The sequence below is a fragment of the Schistocerca nitens genome, chromosome 3 (genome assembly GCF_023898315.1).
Source record: "Schistocerca nitens isolate TAMUIC-IGC-003100 chromosome 3, iqSchNite1.1, whole genome shotgun sequence".
Classification (NCBI taxonomy): domain Eukaryota; kingdom Metazoa; phylum Arthropoda; class Insecta; order Orthoptera; family Acrididae; genus Schistocerca; species Schistocerca nitens.
Window position 1 is genome coordinate 898,548,817 of NC_064616.1, and position 24,508 is coordinate 898,573,324.

Consider the following 24,508-nt stretch of genomic DNA (forward strand, 5'->3'; position numbering starts at 1 on the left):
CCGCTGTTTCGCGCCAGATTTGCGGCGATCTCCTGTCCACACGCTCCAACTTGTCTGCGCAGATGTGGTTTGAACCTACAGATTTGAAAGATTTCGCTCAAACCTCCAACTCCAACTTCCAGGTTTGCACACACCTCAGGTTGGTGCAAATCTTCTGTCCACACGCAACGATCTGTCTGCGCACATGTGATGTGCGCAGACATTTGCGCAGACAGATCGTTGCGTGTGGACGGGCCTTAATAGTGCGCTACGTAATTAATGCTTCTATTTGCAATTCAACGTAGTTTCTTAGCGAAAAATCTTGTCAGTATTCCACCTGTGTCAGTACCAATAATCTGTCTACCTCCTCCAAGCAGATAAGAGTAAAAATACGTACTTGGTCCAAGAAGATTCGACTCTAACCTCCTTGCTAGTATCTAAACTCCTTGCTCCCTGGCCTGCTAGTAGTTTACTTGTGAGGTTATATCTTTGAAGAAAGCGACTGCTGTCCACGTCCAATCAAATTCCACCAGGTTGTGTTGTTGTTCACGTAGCCGAAGAGGAAAGAAAAGACAGTCTGACCGTCGTGAAACATGGTGGCGGCAGGGTTGAGGTGGCTGTGCGTGGTGTTTGTGCTATTGTTGACGTCTGAAACTTTTGGGAATAATCGATTCAGGAAGTTTGAATATAAATATAGTTTCAAGCCTCCATATTTGGCTCAGAAGGATGGATCTGTCCCGTTTTGGGAGTACGGCGGAAGTAAGTCAATCGGTTAAATTCGGTTGTAATGTGCGGTGTCTTCGGTTTTTTGAAACTTTCGATGGATAATTCATTTTGCCGTAAATAATACTTGTGTGCAGTACAGCGATTGCATTTCTACGTAAAAGAACCGGTTTCCATGGAAATGTCTTTCTTCTGTAGTTGAAAAACATATGACAGCTGGGATGTTGCCGATTGTTGTATTTTGTTTTTGTAATTAGTTGCTTTCTAATTTTGGCAGGTTTCATTTTAGCTATTTTAGTATGAATTAACCTGTTTTGATTTCTGCTCTATTCCGTTACTTTGTAACAATTATTTTCGGAGCTGTATACCACTATACCGGTTGGGTAAACATTGTACGTCATTTCACTAATTTGAATTTGATTCAAAATAGCTTTTCATCTTATTGTTACGTAGTTATTTTTGAACATGGAATTAAGGTTAAGAACTAACTGACAGATGACAAATTTTGAGTGTCAACGCTGGAATTATGTGACATGCACGTGACCATAGTACCTACGTGTTAATGTGCGTTTATGTAGTTACAGTTAAAAAGGTTTCATTAAAACTTTGGGAAAAAGTGTTTTTGCCAATAATTGTGGGCAAGATGTATTAAGTTTCTGAACTTATATTGTTGATATCCGTGTTCTCTAGAGACCTTATACAGAGTTGTCATTATCAACATGCTATTAAGTCTACAGTTACATTGTTTTGGTAACACTCTAGTTTAACCTAAATGACGGAAGTTCATAATTTTTTTCTTGTGTGGATACAAGGATCTTTCCTTCTCTATGTTGATACTCTGATTTATTACTTGTGTTGTAAAATCTTGTCAATATACATGAACATGATAGCGTTTGTATTACCTATTCGACAATACATTTTCTAGTATTTGCGTCATACATCGATATAATATTCTAGTTCTGTTATGTTACAGTCATATCTTTTACCTGTGACTAAAGTCAGAGCAAGTGAAGGTCTTTGACACTTGAGTAGTACATATGGAAGTGTGAAATTCTCATTCTTTAATTTTGAAAAGTGCTGTTTCTGGTCTTTTGGTATTTAAACATCACCCTACAAACTGCCCTGTTATTTGGGACATTGCTCTTAAGAGAAAGTTTATCCTATGGACTAGGATGAAAACACTGGGCAGGCCAATTTCCTTCCCCATCCTTGACCCATCAGGGTTTGTCCTCCTTATCAGGTAACCTTATTGTTAATGGGATATGAAACATAATCATCCATCCTTCTTTTACGACCACAATGTTTTCATTTATTGATTTGATGCTTGATACCATCTTTTGTGAAATTTGTGGGGTAACTGATTTTGCACGTTAAATTTCTGTTGGGGTGTGCATCTGCTGTTCTGTAAACAGTATTTTTTGAAATACTAGGGCATGGTAATCATGATGCTATTGATATGCCAGCATCATATTCAGGCGGTCTAGGTAATAATTGAAGAGAGCAGTTGTTGGACTTCATTGGGATCTTTCCTTATTGCACCTTATGTTGTTTGTCAACAATGTTTCTCAAGATTGTTTTCTCATTGGTTTCATCTTTTCTTTGCTTGCTATTGATGAAAATGCTTGGACAGTCCATTTGATTTCATTTAACAGTTCCTTAGTATTGTTTTCCAGTTTCTTACTCTCTGACGGTTACACTATTTATACCTTGGTTGATATGTGGTCTTTGACAAAGCGCAATTTGTGCAGAAAATAAATTAAAGAGAAGAGTGAACAAAAACTTATTTGTTAATATTTTTAGGCTTTTAAGCTATTTTAACCCCTTTAACACATTGATTTATGTTCCAAAAAATATTTGTATGAAAAGCATCCCATACAGAATGACATTACATATAGACATATAAAACTAGCTTTTAACACTCAAAATAATGAGTTTAAAATTTTGAAAATCACTAATAATCAAATCCTGAGTATATATTGCACTGGTCTGTGACTAAAATATCTTTAAATTGGAAGTCATTTTTTAGTTTCTATGTAGCTATGAAGTCCAACCATGTATTTCATAAATTTCCCGTGAATATAAGTCTTGAAGGTGCTGGCTGGAACACAGTAGATGTATTTATCTTGCATCGCTGACAAACAATTTTCACTCCTTTCATCCTTTTCAATCTCTACTGAAATAACATCACATTCTTCACTTTCTTAGTCACTAAATTGTGTCGTACCCAGCCACTATACCATTTTTTTTTTTTTTTGAAAGCATTGCATAAACAGTAATACAAGAGAGGGGCTGAAAGTACGCATCTTGTATCCAAAGTTGCACACAGTAAAGATGGTATCTGGTGGAACCCTCTCAACCAAAACATGGCAGTCAGGCTACAAATGTAATCCCAGGTGCTCTCTAATGGCCAAACACTTAACTATCTGTGCCGAAATGTATATAGGTGGGGTTTTACATTTTTGAAGGCCTATTCTTAAGATTCCCTAGTATACCAGGGACTTTAAGTTTGCCGAAGTAATAACAAATAGATAAGTCGGGGGTTTATGACCTAATACTACATTCTTACTAATTTTCTAAACAAATTTCTTGCAGATGCCATTGCCAGTTCAGAAAATGTCCGAATAGCTCCATCAATGAAAAGTCAAAAAGGTAAGTCCATTTGAGGCACATCTGTTAATAATTAAAGTGTCAGACACACACTTATTTTTTCCTTGTTTTCACAGGAGCAATATGGACTAAATCAAAAACAAATTTTGATTGGTGGGAAGTTGATATTGTTTTCCGCATCACAGGAAGAGGTAGACTGGGTGCTGATGGGCTGGTAGGATGCTGTACTGTTTTTATACTCGTGCTGTTTAGTACTTGTTAAGTTACCTTTAATGAAGTGAAAAATCTGCAATTCCATTTACTGTAAACCATATTAAATATGTAAACTGGTGGTGTGGCTATTTTTATAAAACAGATAATGCATTTTCTTTTCTTTCCTTGCAGGCTTTCTGGTTCACAGAGTCAAAAGGTGCCTATGATGGACCAGTTTTTGGCAGTTCTGATAAATGGGTTGGACTTGGTGTGTTCTTTGATTCATTTGACAATGATAATAAACACAATAACCCCTTCATTATGGGTGTACTCAATGATGGTACAAAGGAATTTGATCATCCTCAGTAAGTTTTATACTTCAGCTGTTGTAAACATGCTGGTTCATAAAATTGATTAAATAACTAATAATGTTTATGTAACAGATGTGACAAGAAACAGTTTGTGTAGCACCTCCAGAATAGTATGATAATGCAAACAGTTGGTTTTTCTACTTGGAGCACCCTTGCCTCACCACTGATAAGAAGTTACTTTAAATTTTGTTAATGTGTGCACAATATAAATTACCAGAGAAATTATGTGAGTGAATGTGTTAATTGCTTTGTTTGAGAAATGAAAACTTAACTTGAATTTTGTGTTACATATAGCTGTAGGGCTTCAACATTTAAACAGAGCATTATAGGTATTAAGGTCACTTTGTACAAGTTAGACCGGAGGTCAGATTTGCTAAAAATACTTTCAAGAATAGTGAGCATCCAGATAACAAGAAAGCACAGGTATATGTATAGCAGTGTTCATTTGTTTTTTTCCTCATTTGCAGTGATGGAGCAACTCAGATGTTGAATGGATGTATGAGAGATTTCCGCAACAAGCCTTACCCGACAAGAGCTCGAATAGAGTATTACCTCAACTCACTCACTGTAAGTTTCTAATGCAGAAAACAGAGAAGCTGTTTCATTTCAGGTAACAAGAGTTGTCGTATTTTGAGAAGAATATTGCACATACTTCCAAGACAAATTTTGTAAATTTATGGAATTGCTTCAGTTAAAACTGGTGCAGGAGACAGAAATATACATAAAAAGCTGGAACTCTCCAAAGCTATTATTGAGGGTTCAGATTTGACACTGACTTGTAACTTAGACATTCTTATGCTCTCAATCTATTAAGTTCAGCATTTGCTATTTGGATTTTGAATTTATTTGGCTGTACTGCTGCTATTGGGGACCTCTGTACATATGGTAACAGTATTTTGTTTTGTTCAATTTTACAGCCAAACTATATGCTTAATGATAACTAAAGATATTGCTTTGCACTTCATTTGACATTTGCTGGAGTGTATTTTATCTTCCTTACGCTTTGTGGAAGTAATCTGCTTGGTTCCAGAAGCCAGGGTTGTAGCCTGTACATTGCAATTATTTGAACAGGCACATACCCCTCTTCTCATGAAATATTGGTCTATTTACTTCTACTGTATGCCAACACCAGGTTTACTCTTAGTTGCTTGAATTTTTTATGGAAGTGGTGGTATGAAGTAAGTGTATGTTCTGGAATGTCTGCCTTTTTTCCTACACTTAAAAGCTGTGGTTTAAAATTTAAACCCATCTGTGAAATGGAGATAACATTTCAGAGTTGTGAAATGGAGTTAATAGCATTACATTCACACTTGAAAGGTGGCAACAATTTCTTAAGTAAATTTCTACTTCGAGAATTCACAAAAGATGTAAAGTTGTATTGGGTCAGTTCAGAAATTTATCTAGAATGTAATGCACAAAGCAGATCTCTGCAGAAGTTGTCAACATAAACTTCAGTTCTACACTGTGGCTGAATTACCCTTACTTGCTAGTGTGTTGCTGTATATTGTCATTAATGTGATTATAATCTGTGGGATTAAGTAGCAAAGTGGTCTATTTGTACCTAAGGCTAAAACATTTTGTTTGGAAATTCATGTATGAGAACCAGTGCTACAATGCAGAAGTTCACAATTGTTCTGTAGGATTCCACCGTCTATTAGCAGTACCTGAATTAATTCTATGAAAGGCTCCAGAGACTAAATATTGTGAAGATGCCAGATAAGTGTTAACTATCTTAGATTACATTTTAAGTGTAAATTCTTAACTTTGTTCAGTACAGTAGTTATATATTTTAATCAGTCTCCAATGAGTTTTGTCTGAATTTCATTTACAACTTGTCATGAATAAATAAGTGCAAACATGTGATGTCAGTTGGGATGCCCTGAAGGTTTTATATAGACAGATTGTCATAATGTAGCAGATAGTGGAATCCTAGCCTGCTCCGCTCATCTTCGTTGTGCTGAGACGATTGAGCAGTCTTTAAACCAGAAAACTGTTGAAGTAATGATTAAACAGTGTTGTAAACAAAAAATGCAAGTGGTTAGAGATAGAATTTCTATGCTGAAACACTACTGTTCTGTGGAAACTATTATTGTGGATAGTGCATAGTTTTATATGTATATATGTTTTACAGTTATGATTACAATATGCATGACATTACAATTTTGTGAATATAAATAACAGTTCCACAAGCATGGTTTTTCTACTTCTTTTCTATATATTTAAATTATGTTATGTTCTTTGCAGGTCCTGATCCATAGTGGTATGACAAACAATGAACAGGAAATGGAAATCTGTTTCAGAGCCGATAACGTAGTCCTTCCCAAAAATGGTTACTTTGGTCTGTCTGCTGCAACAGGAGGGTTAGCAGGTACATTAGTTCATTATTTTATTGTCGGGTGTGGCACTTGATACTAAATACAAATGTAGTCTTGAATCTTTGCAAGAAATGATTTATTAAAGTGTACTGACTTAAAGATTTACCTAATAAGTGTGGAAGTTAGTTTGCAAGGTGATGCGAAATGCAATAAGTGTTGCCAGTCACTGTCAATCGTAACTAAAAGTAAACTTCATTGTGGAGGTGGTTTAAAACTGTAGATCAGCCAAACTGTTATTGCTTGTAATAAATTAAAATGCTGCAGTTTCCATCCAGGTAATAGGTTCCACATACCGTATTTATTCGAATCTAAGCTGCACTTTTTTTCCAATTTTTGTAATCCAAAAAACCGCCTGCGGCTTAGAATCGAGTGCAAAGTAAGCGGAAGTTCTGAAAAATGTTGGTAGGTGCCGCCACAACTAACTTCTGCTGTCGAATATATATGTAGCGCTACACAGGCATGCTTTGCAGGCACAAAGATAAATACTGGCGCCAAAACCTCTGCGTCGGTAAATAAATTTAAAAAAAAGTGGAAGACGAGCTTTTTTTCTCCGCCCCGAGTTTCGTCCACTGCATTTTCATACATTATCCAACAAAGTAAATACAAATTCCGTATTGTTCATCTTCGAAAGTAGCAGCATTTCAATGTACTACGAAAATCCGACTGGCAAGACTGTTTGGGATGTTTGTCAATATGACCAACTCTACGCTCTGAATTTTTTCCTACCTGTGAGAAGAGATGGTTGCTAATAGGAACTTTTATGAATTGTGAATCACATGCAGTATTCTCTTCACCATAAGAATAATACGAATATAAACATTTTGCCATGTATTATTTGCTGCTATCTCATTTAAATCCTGTCTGCCTAATAAACTACGAAATTAGAGTGAGACAACAGCAAACGCGGAAGGATATACATAGCATATCATGTTTATATTCGTATTATTCTTATGCCTAATAGTGATACAGTCAGAAATGAAGCACGGCAATTGACTAGATTTTTAAATCTAAGATGACTCTAATTTCTGTGCAGAATGTAACGTACTAAAGAGGCGTCTGCAAAGATTTTCAAACAGAGAAAATTTTTCGCCAAACTCTCGTTCAGAACATCTTCCGTCATACGCAGTCTATTATTTGGTGCTTGTTGATCATTATCAAAGAAAGCATCAGTGCAAGTAACAACAAATTGCAGTCTCTTGCCATTGTTTCGCTAATGAGACGATTCCTCTTTTTTTTTTATTGTAAGCAGCGGTAGCGCGCACAAAAACAAGCTATACCGCGAGCGGCGACAGGTCGTAAACACTCATTATCAGAATGCAACAAACAATGCATGACACAGTACAGTAATGCATTTTCAGCTTAGAGTGACTCAAACACCTATAACAAAGAGAACTGCACTTATCAGATCAAAGAAAAATAAGCAATCAATTCAAACCAGACGAAGCTCGTGAAAAAGGAAGGGTACCCGTATAAATACGGACGGAGCGCCTGACGCATGGCTACCTGGTAAAGCTTAACTGCTAAGCTTACGACTCGAACCAAACTACTGTAGCTGTATCGTCATTCATTGGACCTAAATTGTGTCTCGGATTACAATGGACCAACTTTGTTTCGATTTGGAGGTGCGGCCTAAAACTTTTCTCTCCCCTTGAATTTTGAGACTCAAATTTCAGGTGCGGCTTAGATTCGGGGAAATTTTTTTCCTTGATTTCGAGTCGTATTTTTCAGGTGCGGCTTAGATTCGAGTAAATACGGTAGGCTGTGAACCATGTAGAAAGCGGTGACATAGGTAATATTGCCGTAGCAGCGTTTCATAAGTATTTTGTGTGTTCAAGGAAATCGCACTGAATTTACATTTATTTAACATTTGAAACAGTATATTCCCATTTAAAACAGTATATTCCCATTTAAAACAGTATATTCTCATTTAAAACAGAATGTTTTCAATGTGCTTTACACTGGAGCAAGTATGATTCTCGGACAAGACATCGGATGTCATTGTGAACACGCCACAATATTTTGTCGGTGCAACTGGCTGACATCTTCAAGTGCAGTGAACCTGAACCACACCTGAAGATGTATGTCAGTTGCACTGATAAAATATTGTCGAGTTTTCACGATGACATGAGGCGTCTCACCGTCACAAGGCAGCGATGCTGCTGATTAGGTATATGTATAATGCGTGAATCTCTTGAAATGTGCCGCACGGGTTAGCCGTGTGGTGCGAGGCGTCTTGTCACGGCTCGCGCAGCTGTCCCCTGTCGGAGGTTAGAGTCCTCCCTTGTGTGTGTGTGTGTGTGTGTGTGTGTGTGTGTGTGTGTTTTATGCTTAGCATGTTAGTTTAAGTTGGATTAAGTAGTGTGTAAGGCTAGGGACAGATGAACTCAACAGTGCCCATAGTCCCTTACTGCAATTTTCCAATTTTTCTTGACAGTGGTGTATCACAGTGCTAGTACAGAAACAATGGTTTTTCATCCTTGTGAAGGTAGTCCTCCTCCAGATTGCCATCTTTCCTACAATGGCTGTAAATTTTCATTGGCTGAATGTATTATCAAAACGTATCTTAACAAAACTAAAATTTTTATTGTAAGTACACTAAAAAATCAGATTTGGTTTCAGCAGTCATAAGATTCCAGATCAGGTTTATTTCCATAAGTTGAATTTCTCTTTGTATACCTAATGTCACACTGTTCTAACACGCAGTACATGTGAAACTATATGACTAAACTATATGACAACTGTCATATAGATTGACCTCAGTATACCCTCACGCTTTTATATGAGAGTTGTCATTGGTTTGACATGTATTGCATATTATAATTGTGTATGACACTGGGTGTAGCAGGAAAATATTCAGCTTAAGAATCTGCGCTTGACTGGGTGCATGAAGTAACTTATTCTTTTGAAGTGCCTAAGACGGGGAAAAATACCTTGAGTATCAGACGCAACTGCCTTGTGCATAGAGCAGCAAGCAACTCATACTCGAGTGTTATCATGTGTGTATCACATGGAAAGTCATATACCCAATTAAATAATTTCCATTCTCACTATTTGCCAAAGAGGTGCTACTTTGCATCCATCTGAAGTGTGTATGGAGCAAAGTATCATTACTCAGGAGGGGAGGGGGGGCCGGAGCTGTAGATCACCATAGGAACTGAATTGATCCAGTCTGTTTTTATACTTTTGGACTTCAGAAATACCGATCCACTAAAATACCTTAAAAGATCATATTTTACAATATTTTTAGCGAGCACTTTTGTTTGACATTTGTAGACTCCACTTAGTCAAAACAAGAAGAAAGAATCTGTCACCTGCTTAGTAGTTCTCTGGTATTGTCTTCTTGCTTTTTCAGTCTATGGCCTTGAGTTTGTTAATGTGGCTGTTGATTAGGTGTATCCAGAAAAAGTGGAGGGGGGTGGCTCGTTTGCTATTGGCTATTGATTAGGTGTATCCAGAAAAGATGGAGCTTGTGAGAACATAAAGGAAATTCTATTCTCCTATGAAGGTGTGGAGAATTCTTTGTTAGCCACCAAGATGTTTTGGGACTCTAAGGAAATAAATGAATTGTTTGAGCTGGGAAAGCTGCCTGTATGGAACAGACTATAGCACAGTATGAAGTTTCCTTGCATTCGTTCTTCACTTTACATCCATTTGGGTGCTTAAAAGAAGTATGGAGGCATGGATTTGTAGAATTTGCATAGTATGCAGACTTCTCCCTAACTATTAATGGGTACTAACACAGTTATTTTGTAGTAAGCAATTATCCAAAAACACTTGTCTGATGTATTATTTGATACTTTCTTGCATATCATGCTTTGTGATTTTATCATATGGCTCAACATAGAGAATGTTGCATATGGTGTTGATCACGTAGGTACGGTCGCATAGGTACTTGGCCTAATACAAAACAACCACCACCACCACTACTACTACTTTGCTCTCAGCATGTTATGTAGCTACAAACTCCAGATGGTTTCTTTCTTGCCTCTTCTCATTTGTTCCTTTTGTGCTGCTTTTTTTTCTTTCAAGCAATCTAAGGTATTGGATGGAATAACAACAATGGGAGAAGAATAGATTGCCCCCTCACCATAGAGGCTATTATTAACTGTTAGACTGGAAGCATGGCGGTATTCCTGCCTGTCATAAGAGGCGACTAAAAGGAGTCTCAAACGTTTCAGCCTATATGTGATTATCCCCTCTCAGGTTTTTCAATATTTCCAAATTCTTCCGAAGAGCGAGCCAATTGGGGAAGGGCGCCTTACATGGTGCTTTGTGTTCATTGTGCATAGAGACCTTTAGCCAGCTTTCTCGTCGTCCCATTGCCGTCCCGCTCATTCTCCATCTCTTGGGTGAGGATACATTCCTGGGTGCGATTTCCACCATGCACTGTGCAGTGTTGCTTTTTGCGGAGATGACAACCATGGACTTCCTTGCACCTAATATCCAGCACGGTAGCCAGTCCGTTGTGGTGGGGCTGCCATGTATCCTGTTTGTCGTAGCCCTCTGACAACACAGGGATCGCTCTGCTGATGCCTGTGCCGTTAACTCCCCTTGTATGCCAAGGAGTAGATGCCTATCTCACTGGGGCATCGGGACTCCCGGCAATGGCCATCCTGCCAGGTGGCCCTTGCTGAGTCTGGGTGGCACTCGTGGGGAGGGCGCTTGGTCAGGGTGGGTGGCATCAGGGTGGATAATTCTCAATGAAGCGTGGTATATCATCTCTTGCTGGTGGCTAGCCACCAGCAGTCTCTAAGTGTTCTCGGGCTCAATTCAGTGCTCAGAAATACAATCCCAAATCGTTCCCCTCCCTGGCCACATTGTTGGAGGAACGTAAGGCTCAGGATAGCAGTGGTTCTTAGTTTGTACGAGAGCTGATGGGGAGTCTTTCACGTGCTCTGGGGCTGTATTGATAAAGATTGCATCCTCTGTCCAGGTTACTTGCTTGTGACAAGTTGGGGGATGTTTCAGTTACCATCACACCCCGAAGAGTTTAAATATGGTCCAGGGTATTATTTTCCATAGGGACCTTCTTTTGCAGTCTGATGATGAGCTGCGCACCAATTTAGAGCGTCGAGGTGTTCATTTCACCCGGCCTGTTCATTGGGGTCCGAAGGACAATCAGATTGCTACCAGTGCCTTCATCTTGGCCTCCGAGGATGGTACATTACCGGAGAAGGTCAAGGTGATGGTCTACCACTGTGATGTCAAGCCCTATATCCCTCCCCTGATGCGGTGCTTTAAGTGCTGGAAGTTCGGACATATGTCTTCCCGCTGCACTTCCAGCCTCACATGCAGAGATTGCGGACACCCATCACATCCCAATACTCCATGTGCCCCGCCTCCCATGTTCAGGAGAATGAGGTACCACAAGGATCTGTCTTAAGTGTCTGCCTCTTTTGATTGCAATTAATGGGCTCTCTGCGGCAATGAGAACTTCTGTCTCAGCTTCCTTGTATGCTGACGACTTCTGCCTATACTATAGCTCCACTGGCTTTGCAACTGCTGAACGGCAGCTGCAGGGTGCTATCCGAAAGGCGCAGTCTTGGGCTGTAGTGCATGGCTTCCAGTTTCTGGCTGCCAAGACCTGCGTTATGCGTTTCTGCCGGCGACACACTGTTCACCCTGAGCCACGGCTTTATCTTGACGGTGAACCTCTTGCTGTGCTGGAGACGAATCGGTTTTTGGGATTGGTTTTCGATACCCAGTTGACTTGGCTGCCTCATATTCGGCAGCTTAAAGAAATGTGCTAGCGACATCTTAACACTCTTTGTTGTTTGATTCACACTAGCTGAAGTGCTGATTGGTCTACCCTTCTACGGCTGTACCAGGTGTTCATCCAATCCCGTCTAGATTATGGGAGCCTGGCTTACGATTCGGCATCCCCTTCTGCTTTGCGGTTGCTTGACCCCATCCTTCACAGCGGAATCAGACTCGCCACTGGAGCTTTCCACACAAGCCCTGTCACTAGCAAACTTGTGGAGGCTTGTGTCCCTCCATTGCGGATCCGGTGCCAACGATTACTGGCCGCTTACGCTGCTCATGTTTGTAGCTCGCCTGGGTATCCCAGTTACCGTCTGCTGTTCCCCAACTTGGTCGTCCATCTGCCAGAGCAGCGGCCCCGATCAGGGTGTACGATCTCAGTTCGTGTCTGGGCTCTTCTCTCTGGGTTTGAGGTTTTTGGTCTTCCACCTCTTTTTCCAGGCGCCTCTGCGTATATCCCCGTGATGTGTGCCCCGCCCATGCCTTCGGCTCGATTTGGCACAGGGCCCGAAGGACTCAGTCCCTCCTGAGGCCCTCCGCCGCCACTTTCTTTCAATCCTTGCCTCATTTCAAGGCTCTGACGTTGTCTATACTGACGGTTTGATGGTTGCTGGCCATGTCGGTTATGCTCTTACTCTAGGGGATCATTATGAACAACACTCATTGCTGGCTGGCAATGTTTTCATTGCTGAGCTGGTCGCCATCTCTCACGCCCTAGAGTATATACGCTCCTGCTCAGGTGAGTCCTTCGTTATCTGTAGTGACTCCGTGAGTGGTTTACGAGCTATCGACCAGTGTTTACCTTGCTCTCTTCTGGTGATGGCTATCCAGGAGTCCCTCCATACTCTTGCCCGTTGTGGCCGCTCTGTGATCTTTGTGTGGACCCCGGGTCATGTAGGCATCCCGGGAAATGAACGTGTTGATACGCAGGCCAAATAGGCTGTTGGTGCACCAGCCTTGGAGGTTGGCCTTTCAGAGAGTGACCTGAGGTCAGTTTTGCGGCAGAAGGTACTTCGCACCTGGGGTGAAGAATGGCGCGCCCTTGCTTCACCCAACAAACTTCGGGCCATCAAGGAGGCTACTGGTGCGTGGCGCTCCTCCTTGCAGGTCTCTCGCAAGCACTCTGTTGTTCTTTTCCGGCTGCGCATTGGCCACACCTGGATGACACCCAGCCATTTTTTGCACCGCGAGAACCCACCTTTGTCGCTGTGAGTCAGCTTTGATAGTGGTACACATCTTGTTGGACTGCCCGCTTTTAACTCCGCCCAGGCAGACGTTTGCGCTGCCTGATACGCTTCCTGCACTTATCAGATGACTGACGTTGCGATGGCAGATTTAGAGTTTTATTTATTTATTTATTTATTTATTTATTTTTCTCCTATGGTGAGCCAACCACTGTCACACTCCGTGTGAGTTTTAATTCCTTTTGTCTGGTCTCTTCTGTCTGTGTCTTTCTTGTCCTGTGTTGTCTCTTGTCATCTCCATTGTTTGTTTTTATTCCTTGTGGGTGTTTAAAGTTCATGGGAAAAGGGACTGATGACCCTAGTAGTCTGGTCCCTTCAATCCCACAAACCAACCAGATGGAAGCATGTCTGATTCAGAAGGTGACAAGGAAACATGCGAAAGCAGAGGAAGAAAACAATGTATACTGAGTAATGTAATGCAAGCAGTATAGCCTGATAGCTAAATATGTAGCAGTACAGTTAAATCCCTTTTTAATGAATATCTGAGGATCCAAAATTTTTTCCCTTAAATAGGGATTTTCCTTAACTGGAGGTTTTGTGAGAGTACATAGAAAGAGTGACACACGTCATAATTCAAGCATGTTTAAGTGATATAAGTGCTATTTAATTACAAAATTACTAATATTATGTGATAATAATTTAAATGCAGTAAATACACAATTATTACAGTTTTCACAGAGCACATCTTTCATTTAAAAAAAAAAAAAAAAGCAGGAAGCCTTGTTTTGTCATTCCAGCACACTGTATAGTAATGGAAGTTGTTGCTCCAGTGTGTTGATAAGTTAGAATCAATTAATTTACATTGAAAGAGGAAAATACGTACCTGATACTATCAGTTCCTTGCACAGCAAGAGTGAAGCTTGACGCAGTGCTCTAATTTGCCTCCTCCTCCTCCTCCTTTCCAGGTGCTACTTGTGTTCCATCATAAGCATTTCATTTGCAGCAGTCTCAGGTACAAGAGTCAGAACAACACCACCACCACCACCACCACCACCACAACAATGTTCTGGAATATTGCATTTTCAAAAGTAGCAGTTTTTTTACTTTCTTCTAAAACAATGTCGTCTTGCAGCAACTGATGTACCATAGCCAGCCTTTGTGAAACAGTTTAACATAGTTTGTTATGTTACAGAGACAAACTTACACACAGCCTGTACAAGGCTGAGCCTCATGGCTTCCTTCCTCTCAAAGAATTTTATTGACTTCTGAACAACTGCTACTCTGTATTTGACTTTATTAACGTGTATTATGCCGAGGTCCAGAGGCTGCAGATGACTTGTACAGTTTGGAGGAGGAACACAACATTTCTTCAGCATAATGCAAATATTTATCTTAAAGATTGTCATTGACATTGCGAATGATAGTCATCTTCTGCTGAACTGTAAACTTTCAACATTTGCAGTCTATAACTCCACAAAAGTAAAATTGAAAACTCTGGCACTTGAGTAAACAAATAACTACCCCTTCCCGCCCTCATGCCTGCTGCTGTTGCTTGCAGTGTGGCTTCAGCTGCTAGAGGCTGCAGTTTGCGCGCGCGCGCGTGTGTGTGTGTGTGTGTGTGTGTGTGTGTGTGTGTGTGTGTGTGTGTGTTTTTCAACAAAGGCCATGATTTCAGGCTCATTAAGCACATCTGCCGGTATAGCTAAAAGGCAAGTAGAGTTATAGATGATGATATACATGCATGTTGGCTGGTTGAATTTATTACCATTTACTGTGCCACATGACAAGAAATGACTTGTGTGAAATGAAATGGAAGGAAATCAGAAACTCACTTGAACGTGTTGGGAATTGCACATAAACTGAATTTGAATTTGCAAAAGATTTCATGTTTATTCTTCAAAATTGAACATTTTCTGAAAGTGGGGAGAAATAGCATTGTTCTTATGGGAGTTTTACCAGGACCAATGGAAATATTCTTTAAAAGCAGGATTTCCTTAAAAGTGGATTCATTAATTCAGGGTTTTACTATATTTTATCTACCTGTCTGCCTCTCAATGCTTCTTCTATGTAGCAGTCCTCATGTCCTTTGTTCCTTTCGCGTTCTTTTACATCAAAGAAATCTGTTATCTGTGATCCTCAACTAATTACTGAAATACTCAGGCAGTGAAGATGGCAATAAGCATCGCTTGGCTGTAGCCACAATTAGACATTTACAAAACCTGCCACAGTGTGCAGTTCAGAAAACATTAAGTAAAAGTGTAAGGCTGGTCAGTCCGGTATCTATAGTGCACTTGAGAGAGAGAGAGAGAGAGAGAGAGAGAGAGAGAGAGAGAGAATGTTAATTGGGGAGATGTATATAATGAGCCAAATGCTAATGATAAATGCAACGCATTTCTTGATAAATTTATATCTCTTTTTGAACATTGTTGTCCCAAAAAATTACTAAATGCAACACGAAACAGTTTTCGAAGAACATTGGGTTACTATAGGTTTTAAAATATCTTCAGTAAGAAAAATAAAATTGTATGAGACAGCAAAGATTAGTAAAGACCCAGAAGTAATTTTACACTATAAAAATTATTGAACATCCTGTGAAAAGTTGTCAGAAAATTTAACAAAAATGAAAAATGTGTATTAATAAGTGTAATTAACAACTCAGGCAATAAAATCAAATTAATATGGAATGTTGTTAGAAGAAAGACAAGAAAAGTAACCACTGGGTTAGGTAGTATTACTACTAAAGATGAGACCAACTTAACCAATAATACACAAATAGCTAATCCATTTAACAGCCATTTCTTAAGTGTAGGTGAAAAAAATTTGTGAGAATAGTTCACAAGAAAAAGCCAAGTAATACATGGAAAAGTCAGTTCTGAAAATTCCTTGTCAGATTTACATCTAACAACCTGTTGTGAAATAAGGTAAATCATTAAATCTTTGAAAAATAAATGTTATGTTGGGGTACATGACATCTCTGACCAGATATGAAAACAATGTGGAGCAGTTACAGCTGATGTTCTGAGTCACATCTGTAATGCATCACTAACTCAAGGTATTTTCCCAGACAGGTTAAAATATGCCATTGCCAAACCTCTCTACAAAAAAGGGGACACCACAGATGTCAATAATTACCAGCCAGTTTCTTTGCTTACAGCATTTTCAAAACTCACCGAGAAAGTAATCTACTAAAGAGTGGTTAGCCATCTCAACAGTAGTGGGATACTTAGTAAATCACAGTTTGGATTTCAAAAATCCTGTTCTACTGAAACAGCAATATAAAATTATGCTGCCCACATAATAGTGTCTAAATAGTAAAATGTCACCAATTTTATGTGACTTATCCAAAGTATTTGATAGTGTGAACCATGACATTATGGTACAGAAATTACAATTCTACAGTATAAATGGAACATCATGTGAGAGGTTTAAGTCACATCTACAGAACATGAAGTAAAAAGTTTCTTTATATGGTTTAAGTGATTTAAGTTTCAGTAAGATTTAAGCAAGGAAGTTTCCCCACTTTATCCAACTGGGGTGAAATTACATTAGGTGTTCCACAGGGGTTGATCATGGGTCTGCTTGTGTTCTTTATGTATATGAATGACCTCCTTTCTTATCTGAAACAAGAAGCTAAACTGATACTGTTTGCTGATGATACAAGCATCATTATTAATCCAGTACAAGAAGCTTCAATAGAAAATTATAGAAATAATGTCTTTGGAAAAGTTATGGATTGGTTTTCTGCTTATGGGCTTGCTCTGAGCTTTGAAAAAACACAATACATCCAATTTTCTACTGCAAGGAGTACAGTTCCTTCAATAAATGTAACACATCAACAGAAGTCAGTAGCCAGTATAGAGCATATTATGTTTTTGGGTGTGTGTAGATGAGAATCGTAAGTGGAAAATTCATATTTTGGATCTCCTAAAGTGACTAGGTTCAGCGACTTTTGCAATCAGAATAATTGCTAATGTTGAGGATATAGAAATTAGCAAGCTAGCATACTCTGCATACTTTCACTCTCTTATGTCACACAGAATATTATTTTGGGGTAACTCAACTCTTAGGCAAAAAGTATCCACTGCTCAAACGAAAGTGGTTAGAAAAATGTGTGGGGCTCATATTCTCATATCTTGTAGGCATCTGTTTAAAAGGTTAGGAATTCTTACAACAGCCTCACAGTGCATTTACTCAGTAATGAAATATATTCTCAACAACATGGACCAGTTTAAAAGCAACAATGGCATTCATGACTATAATAAGAGAGGAAAGACAGAATTACACTATCCTCTGCATAACCTATCTTTGGCACTGCAAGGGGTAAAAATATGCTGCTGTAAAACTTTTCGATAAATTACCAGATGAAATAAAATGTCTGACAGACAGCAGTAATAGTTTGAAAAATAAATTGAAATCATATCTCCTTGACAACTCCTTCTTTACCATAGATAAATTCTTGAATAGGAATTATAAGGGAATGGAGTAGGTAATAAAAATTTCCCCCCATGAACCATGGACCTTGCCGTTGGTGGGGAGGCTTGCGTGCCTCAGCGATACAGATAGCCGTACCGTAGGTACAACCACAACGGAGGGGTATCTGTTGAGAGGCCACACAAACGTGTGGTTCCTGAAGAGGGGCAGCAGCCTTTTCAGTAGTTGCAAGGGCAACAGTCTGGATGATTGACTGATCTGGCCTTGTAACAATAACCAAAACGGCCTTGCTGTGCTGGTACTGCGAACGGCTGAAAGCAAGGGGAAACTACGGCCGTAATTTTTCCCGAGGGCATGCAGCTTTACTGTATGATTAAATGATGATGGCGTCCTCTTGGGTAAAATATTCCGGAGGTAAAATAGTCCCCCATTCGGATCTCCGGGCGGGGACTACTCAAGAGGATGTCGTTATCAGGAGAAAGAAAACTGGCGTTCTACGGATCGGAGCGTGGAATGTCAGATCCCTTAATCGGGCAAGTAGGTTAGAAAATTTGAAAAGGGAAATGGATAGGTTAAGGTTAGATATAGTGGGAATTAGTGAAGTTCGGTGGCAGGAGGAACAAGACTTTTGGTCAGGTGATTACAGGGTTAGAAATACAAAATCAAATAGGGGTAATGCAGGAGTAGGTTTAATAATGAATAAAAAAATAGGAGTGCGGGTTAGCTACTACAAACAGCATAGTGAACGCATTATTGTGGCTAAGATAGATACGAAGCGCACGCCTACTACAGTAGTACAAGTTCATATGCCAACTAGCTCTGCAGATGACGAAGAAATTGAAGAAATGTATGATGAAATAAAAGAAATTATTCAGATAGTGAAGGGAGACGAAAATTTAATAGTCATGGGTGATTGGAATTCGAGTGTAGGAAAAGGGAGAGAAGGAAACGTAGTAGGTGAATATGGATTGGGGCTAAGAAATGTAAGAGGAAGCCGCCTGGTGGAATTTTGCAGAGAGCACAACCTAATCATAGCTAACACTTGGTTTAAGAATCATGATAGAAGGTTGTATACATGGAAGAACCCTGGAGATACTAAAAGGTATCAGATAGATTATATAATTGTAAGACAGAGATTTAGGAACCAGGTTTTAAATTGTAAGACATTTCCAGGGGCAGATCTGGACTCTGACCACAATCTATTGGTTATGACCTGTAGATTAAAACTGAAGAAACTGCAAAAAGGTGGGAATTTAAGGAGATGGGACCTGCATAAACTGAAAGAACCAAAGGTTGTACAGAGTTTCAGGGAGAGCATAAGGGAACAATTGACAGGAATGGGGGAAAGAAATACAGTAGAAGAAGAATGGGTAGCTTTGAGGGATGAAGTAGTGAAGGCAGCAGAGGATCAAGTAGGTAAAAAGACGAGGGCTAGTAGAAATCCTTGGGTAACAGAAGAAATATTGAATTTAATTGATGAAAGGAGAAAATATAAAAATGCAGTAAATGAAGCAGGCAAAAAGGAATACAAACGTCTCAAAAATGAGATCGACAGGAAGTGCAAAATGGCTAAGCAGGGATGGCTAAAGGACAAATGTAAGGATGTAGAGGCTTGTCTCACTAGGGGTAAGATAGATACTGCCTACAGGAAAATTAAAGAGACCTTTGGAGTGAAGAGAACCACTTGTATGAATATCAAGAGCTCAGATGGCAACCCAGTTCTAAGCAAAGAAGGGAAGGCAGAAAGGTGGAAGGAGTATATAGAGGGTCTATACAAGGGCGATGTACTTGCGGACAATATTATGGAAATGGAAGAAGATGTAGATGAAGATGAAATGGGAGATACGATACTGCGTGAAGAGTTTGACAGAGCACTGAAAGACCTCAGTCGAAACAAGGCCCCCGGAGTAGACAACATTCCATTGGAACTACTGACGGCCTTGGGAGAGCCAGTCCTGACAAAACTCTACCATCTGGTGAGCAAGATGTATGAAACAGGCGAAATACCCTCAGACTTCAAGAAGAATATAATAATTCCAATCCCAAAGAAAGCAGGTGTTGACAGATGTGAGAATTACCGAACAATCAGTTTAATAAGCCACAGCTGCAAAATACTAACACGAATTCTTTACAGACGAATGGAAAAACTAGTAGAAGCCGACATCGGGGAAGATCAGTTTGGATTCCGTAGAAATACTGGAACACGTGAGGCAATACTGACCTTACGACTTATCTTAGAAGAAAGATTAAGGAAAGGCAAACCTACGTTTCTAGCATTTGTAGACTTAGAGAAAGCTTTTGACAATGTTGACTGGAATGCTCTCTTTCAAATTCTAAAGGTGGCAGGGGTAAAATACAGGGAGCGAAAGGCTATTTACAATTTGTACAGAAACCAGATGGCAGTTATGAGAGTCGAGGGACATGAAAGGGAAGCAGTGGTTGGGAAGGGAGTAAGACAGGGTTGTAGCCTCTCCCCGATGTTATTCAATCTGTATATTGAGCAAGCAGTAAAGGAAACAAAAGAAAAATTCGGAGTAGGTATTAAAATCCATGGAGAAGAAATAAAAACTTTGAGGTTCGCCGATGACATTGTAATTCTGTCAGAGACAGCAAAGGACTTGGAAGAGCAGTTGAACGGAATGGATGGTGTCTTGAAGGGAGGATATAAGATGAACATCAACAAAAGCAAAACGAGGATAATGGAATGTAGTCAAATTAAATCTGGTGATGCTGAGGGTATTAGATTAGGAAATGAGACACTTAAAGTAGTAAAGGAGTTTTGCTATTTGGGGAGCAAAATAACTGATGATGGTCGAAGTAGAGAGGATATAAAATGTAGACTGGCAATGGCAAGGAAAGCGTTTCTGAAGAAGAGAAATTTGTTAACATCGAGTATAGATTTAAGTGTCAGGAAGTCGTTTCTGAAAGTATTCGTATGGAGTGTAGCCATGTACGGAAGTGAAACATGGACGATAAATAGTTTGGACAGGAAGAGAATAGAAGCTTTCGAAATTTGGTGCTGCAGAAGAATGCTGAAGATTAGATGGGTATATCACATAACTAATGAGGAGGTACTGAATAGGATTGGGGAGAAGAGGAGTTTGTGGCACAACTTGACCAGAAGAAGGGATCGGTTGGTAGGACATGTTCTGAGGCATCAAGGGATCACCAATTTAGTATTGGAGGGCAACGTGGAGGGTAAAAATCGTAGGGGGAGACCAAGAGATGAATACACTAAGCAGATTCAGAAGGATGTAGGTTGCAGTAGGTACTGGGAGATGAAGAAGCTTGCACAGGATAGAGTAGCATGGAGAGCTGCATCAAACCAGTCTCAGGACTGAAGACGACGACGACAACAACAACAACAATAAAAATTTTAAGCTTAAAAAAAAAAAAAAAAAACTCTTACACTCTTGATTCGTGTGTGAATTTCTTATGCACTTGACACGTTCCACATCATAATGGTTACTGTGAGATTGATCAGTGGAACATGTAACTAACTAGATAACTTGTCCCCATATTTTATAATGCCCTGTGGTAACATTTGAGGAGGTATTAAACATAGTCCTAACCTCAGTTTGATCCTTCAGTAACCTTCGACAATGTCTTGCAGTCTTTATCATTTTTAAAACCACATATACACTTGGAAAATTAATGCAAGTCAGTAACACATTTATTACTCTCATATTAATTAATTTAATTTTTGCAGAAGTGCATTATGCCACTTTTATTACAAGACTAGTGACCTGCCCTGGCTCATGTCTGCCTTAGTAGTAATAAATCAGACAGACAGACCTTCCTCCTGAATCACTCCATTAGTGAAAACTATGTCAAAATCAGTGCAGTAGTTCCTAAGATTAGCCTTCACATAAAGACAGAAAAGTACAGTGGAGATTTAAATTTATAGTATGTATATAAAAGCACACAACACATTAACAAGACTATGACATCCTGAGCCAACAGTACAGATGCAGTAGTTAATTAGCTTTATGTGTAGAATAATCATAGTTATCTTCAGTTATGTATCAGGCTTTATACAAAATGAAGTGGCACAGTGGTTAAAGCACAAGAAAACCATTTTACAAATTGGGATTCAAACCTCCACCCAGCCATTTAAGATTTAAGTTATCTGTGGTTTTCTGATTCCTTAAGGCAAATGATAGGATGACTCCTTTGAAAAGGACATGGCCGATTTCCTTCACTGTTCATATCCAAACCAAACTTGATAGTTATTGGCTTTCTTGTGTCATTCAGTATTTCACTATCTTCATTCTGTTAAAGTTTCTTAAGACTCAGCTGCATGTAGATACATATTTGTTATGATAGGGGAAACTGAAGAATATTGCTGAAGAAGGGGAACAGATAGGAAGCATCTTTTGACCAACAGTATAAATTATCCAGAATCCATCAAAGCAAAAAAGGAATTGGGGAAAGTAATTGGGAAAGATTGCTTTTTAGTTTTTTACTAACATCAATGGTTTACGTAAGTACATATCTCATTCCTCAGTTTCTAAAATTCCTTACTTTTTACTGTTTCATGAAAATTCTTGTAAAATATAAGTACTTGAGGATTAAAGGGGACCACTCACTGAAAAGCAGAAGTGGTAAGTTGTTGAAAGGCACATGGAAAAGATGGAAAACTTGCTGTCAGAGTTGTCACACACACACACACACACACACACACACACACACACACACACACACACACACACACGCGCGCGCGCATGTGTGCCTGTGTCGTGTCCCCCCCCCCCCCTCCCCCCTTGCATGTTGCTGGGTAGTCTTGGTAGCATCAATGCCCTTTTTTGGTGGAATCAGTGTTGTTTTTCAGAGTGCGGACTGGTTGCGGTGAGGGTAGTGTTGGGTGGGTTGGGTAGAGGGAGGTGAGAGTGACTGGGGGAGTGTGGCTAACAGCTTGGAGGGAGGTGCCCAGTTTGCAGGCTAGGAATATGGAGGGAGAGGGGGCAGATATATGGGCTGGCATGATTTAGCTGACGGTGAGAAGAAACACATGCTGAAGGCGATGTGAATTAGGAAGGGTGACAGGATGGAAGAAGGGGGCTGTTGGATGGAGGGTGCAGAGTCAGTGGGCTACCTGATACAGAGGCTAGGCTGATTACAGGAGCAGATGATGTGTTGTAAGGATAACTCCCATCTGCATAGTTCAGAGAAGCTGATGGTGGAGGGAGGGATCCAGCTGGCTTGGGATGTGAAGCAGCGATTGAAATTAAGCAAGTTGTGCTCAACTGCCTGTTGAGACACTGGGTGGTAAACTTTGTTCTTGACAACAGTTCGATAGTGACCATTCATCCTGGTGGATAGCTGGTCGATAGTCAAACCAACATAAAAGGCTGTGCAGTGTTTCAGCAGAGTTGGTATATGACATGCCTGCTTTTGTAAGTGACCAGGGCTCTGTTGGTGTAGGACAAGCCTGTGACAGGTGGTGCTGGGTGGGTGGTTTGGGCATGTCTTGCACCTTGGTGTGCCACAGGAATAGGGTCTTTGTGAGGAGGAGTTGGGAACTAGTTTCATTGGGATGGACTAGGATGTTGGTGGATGGCAGAACACCACTTTAGGAAGGGTGGGAAGGATCTTAGGTAGAATGTCCCTCATCTCAGGCCAGGATGAGAGATAGTCAAAGTCTTTGTGGAGGAGTTGTTCTAGTCCAGGGGGATATTGGGTGATGAGGGGGGTGCTCCTTTGTAGCTGATTCTTGTATGTTGGGAGGATGGGGGCTGTGTGGGAGGAAGGGATGGCAGTTTTTCAAATACAGGTGACATGGTCATGCATGGCTTCTGTGACACCCTGGAGCTCCAGTTGCAACCATTACGGCTGTCCACAAGATCACAGTTACACCACCTTCCAGCGACCAACCAGTACATTTAAACTCTGAATTCACTCATCCCTCCTCACCAGTTCCTCCTGTCAGAACTTTCTTTCCTTCTTCATTCTCGCGTGTGATGGTATCTTACACACTTTCAACTACTGTCACACCACAGAACAGTCTTATTGCTCCCAGCACTACTTCTTCTGTCCTTTCCACTTGATGAGCTCTTGCTATATTATCCAGTTCTCATTATAACCACCTTACACTTTCACTTGCCCATTTCGCATGTCATTTCTCATTTCGTATCATCCATACCCCAATGGATCCCTGCTCCGTCTTCCTGCACCACTTCTGAAAAATATCTTTTTCCCTGGCTAAAACCCAGTCTAACACGTGTTTCAATCCCCGAGTGACCTAACCATAAAAATCCCCTACTCTGGATGCAATCCCTCCTTTCGTAATGAACTTCGCCTTTTCAGGTTCTACCAGTCGCTATCCTTCGTGGAACTGGTACTGCAAAAATACCTCTCCTTGGCACAGATACCCTAGAACCACCTCTGTTTGCTCCACAAGATACTTTTATTGTACAGTCCTCACTACGTGCACCTCAGCTCCGAAATAGAAACCCTTGCACTCCGAAACCTGGAGGAGCATTCCAGATACCAACTCCATAAATTGTCCAATCCATTGACATCCTACTCCTGTTATAGGGTATCACTATCCATAAACACCCATCCGTCTCACTGTGAGCTCCCTTTTTAGCCCTTCAAAGCACCCAGACCCTGCAAGGCAGACTCGTTCAATTTAACCACATCTCCCAAAACTCCCTCCTAAAAACCCAGAACCCAAGCAACTTCAGTCCCACGGAAGTTTCATTCCTGTCCAAAAGTGTAACCTTCAGCCCTACCCTCAAATTTAACCATGTTGGACTTGACAAGTAACTTCTCTCCTCCTCACGATCTCTAAGGTGGAAACACGTCTTCTTCACCAGTCTCTCTGACCAAAGCAAACCTAATCCCAACATTGAACCTTGTCTCACAGTTCATACCACCATTCAAG

At 40.2% G+C, this 24,508-nt stretch overlaps 1 protein-coding gene across 1 annotated transcript in view; it reads left to right on the forward strand.

The window, feature by feature from the left end:
- The first annotated feature begins 547 nt into the window (after positions 1-547).
- The window catches only part of LOC126248956 (protein ERGIC-53), a 94,451-nt gene continuing 70,490 nt past the window's right edge, over positions 548-24,508 (forward strand). The window contains exons 1-6 of the mRNA XM_049950490.1: positions 548-738; positions 3,295-3,351; positions 3,426-3,523; positions 3,694-3,866; positions 4,340-4,439; positions 6,117-6,240. Coding sequence (XP_049806447.1) covers positions 573-738; positions 3,295-3,351; positions 3,426-3,523; positions 3,694-3,866; positions 4,340-4,439; positions 6,117-6,240 — 718 coding nt within the window. The 5' untranslated portion in view covers positions 548-572. The remainder of the gene's footprint in view (positions 739-3,294; positions 3,352-3,425; positions 3,524-3,693; positions 3,867-4,339; positions 4,440-6,116; positions 6,241-24,508) is intronic.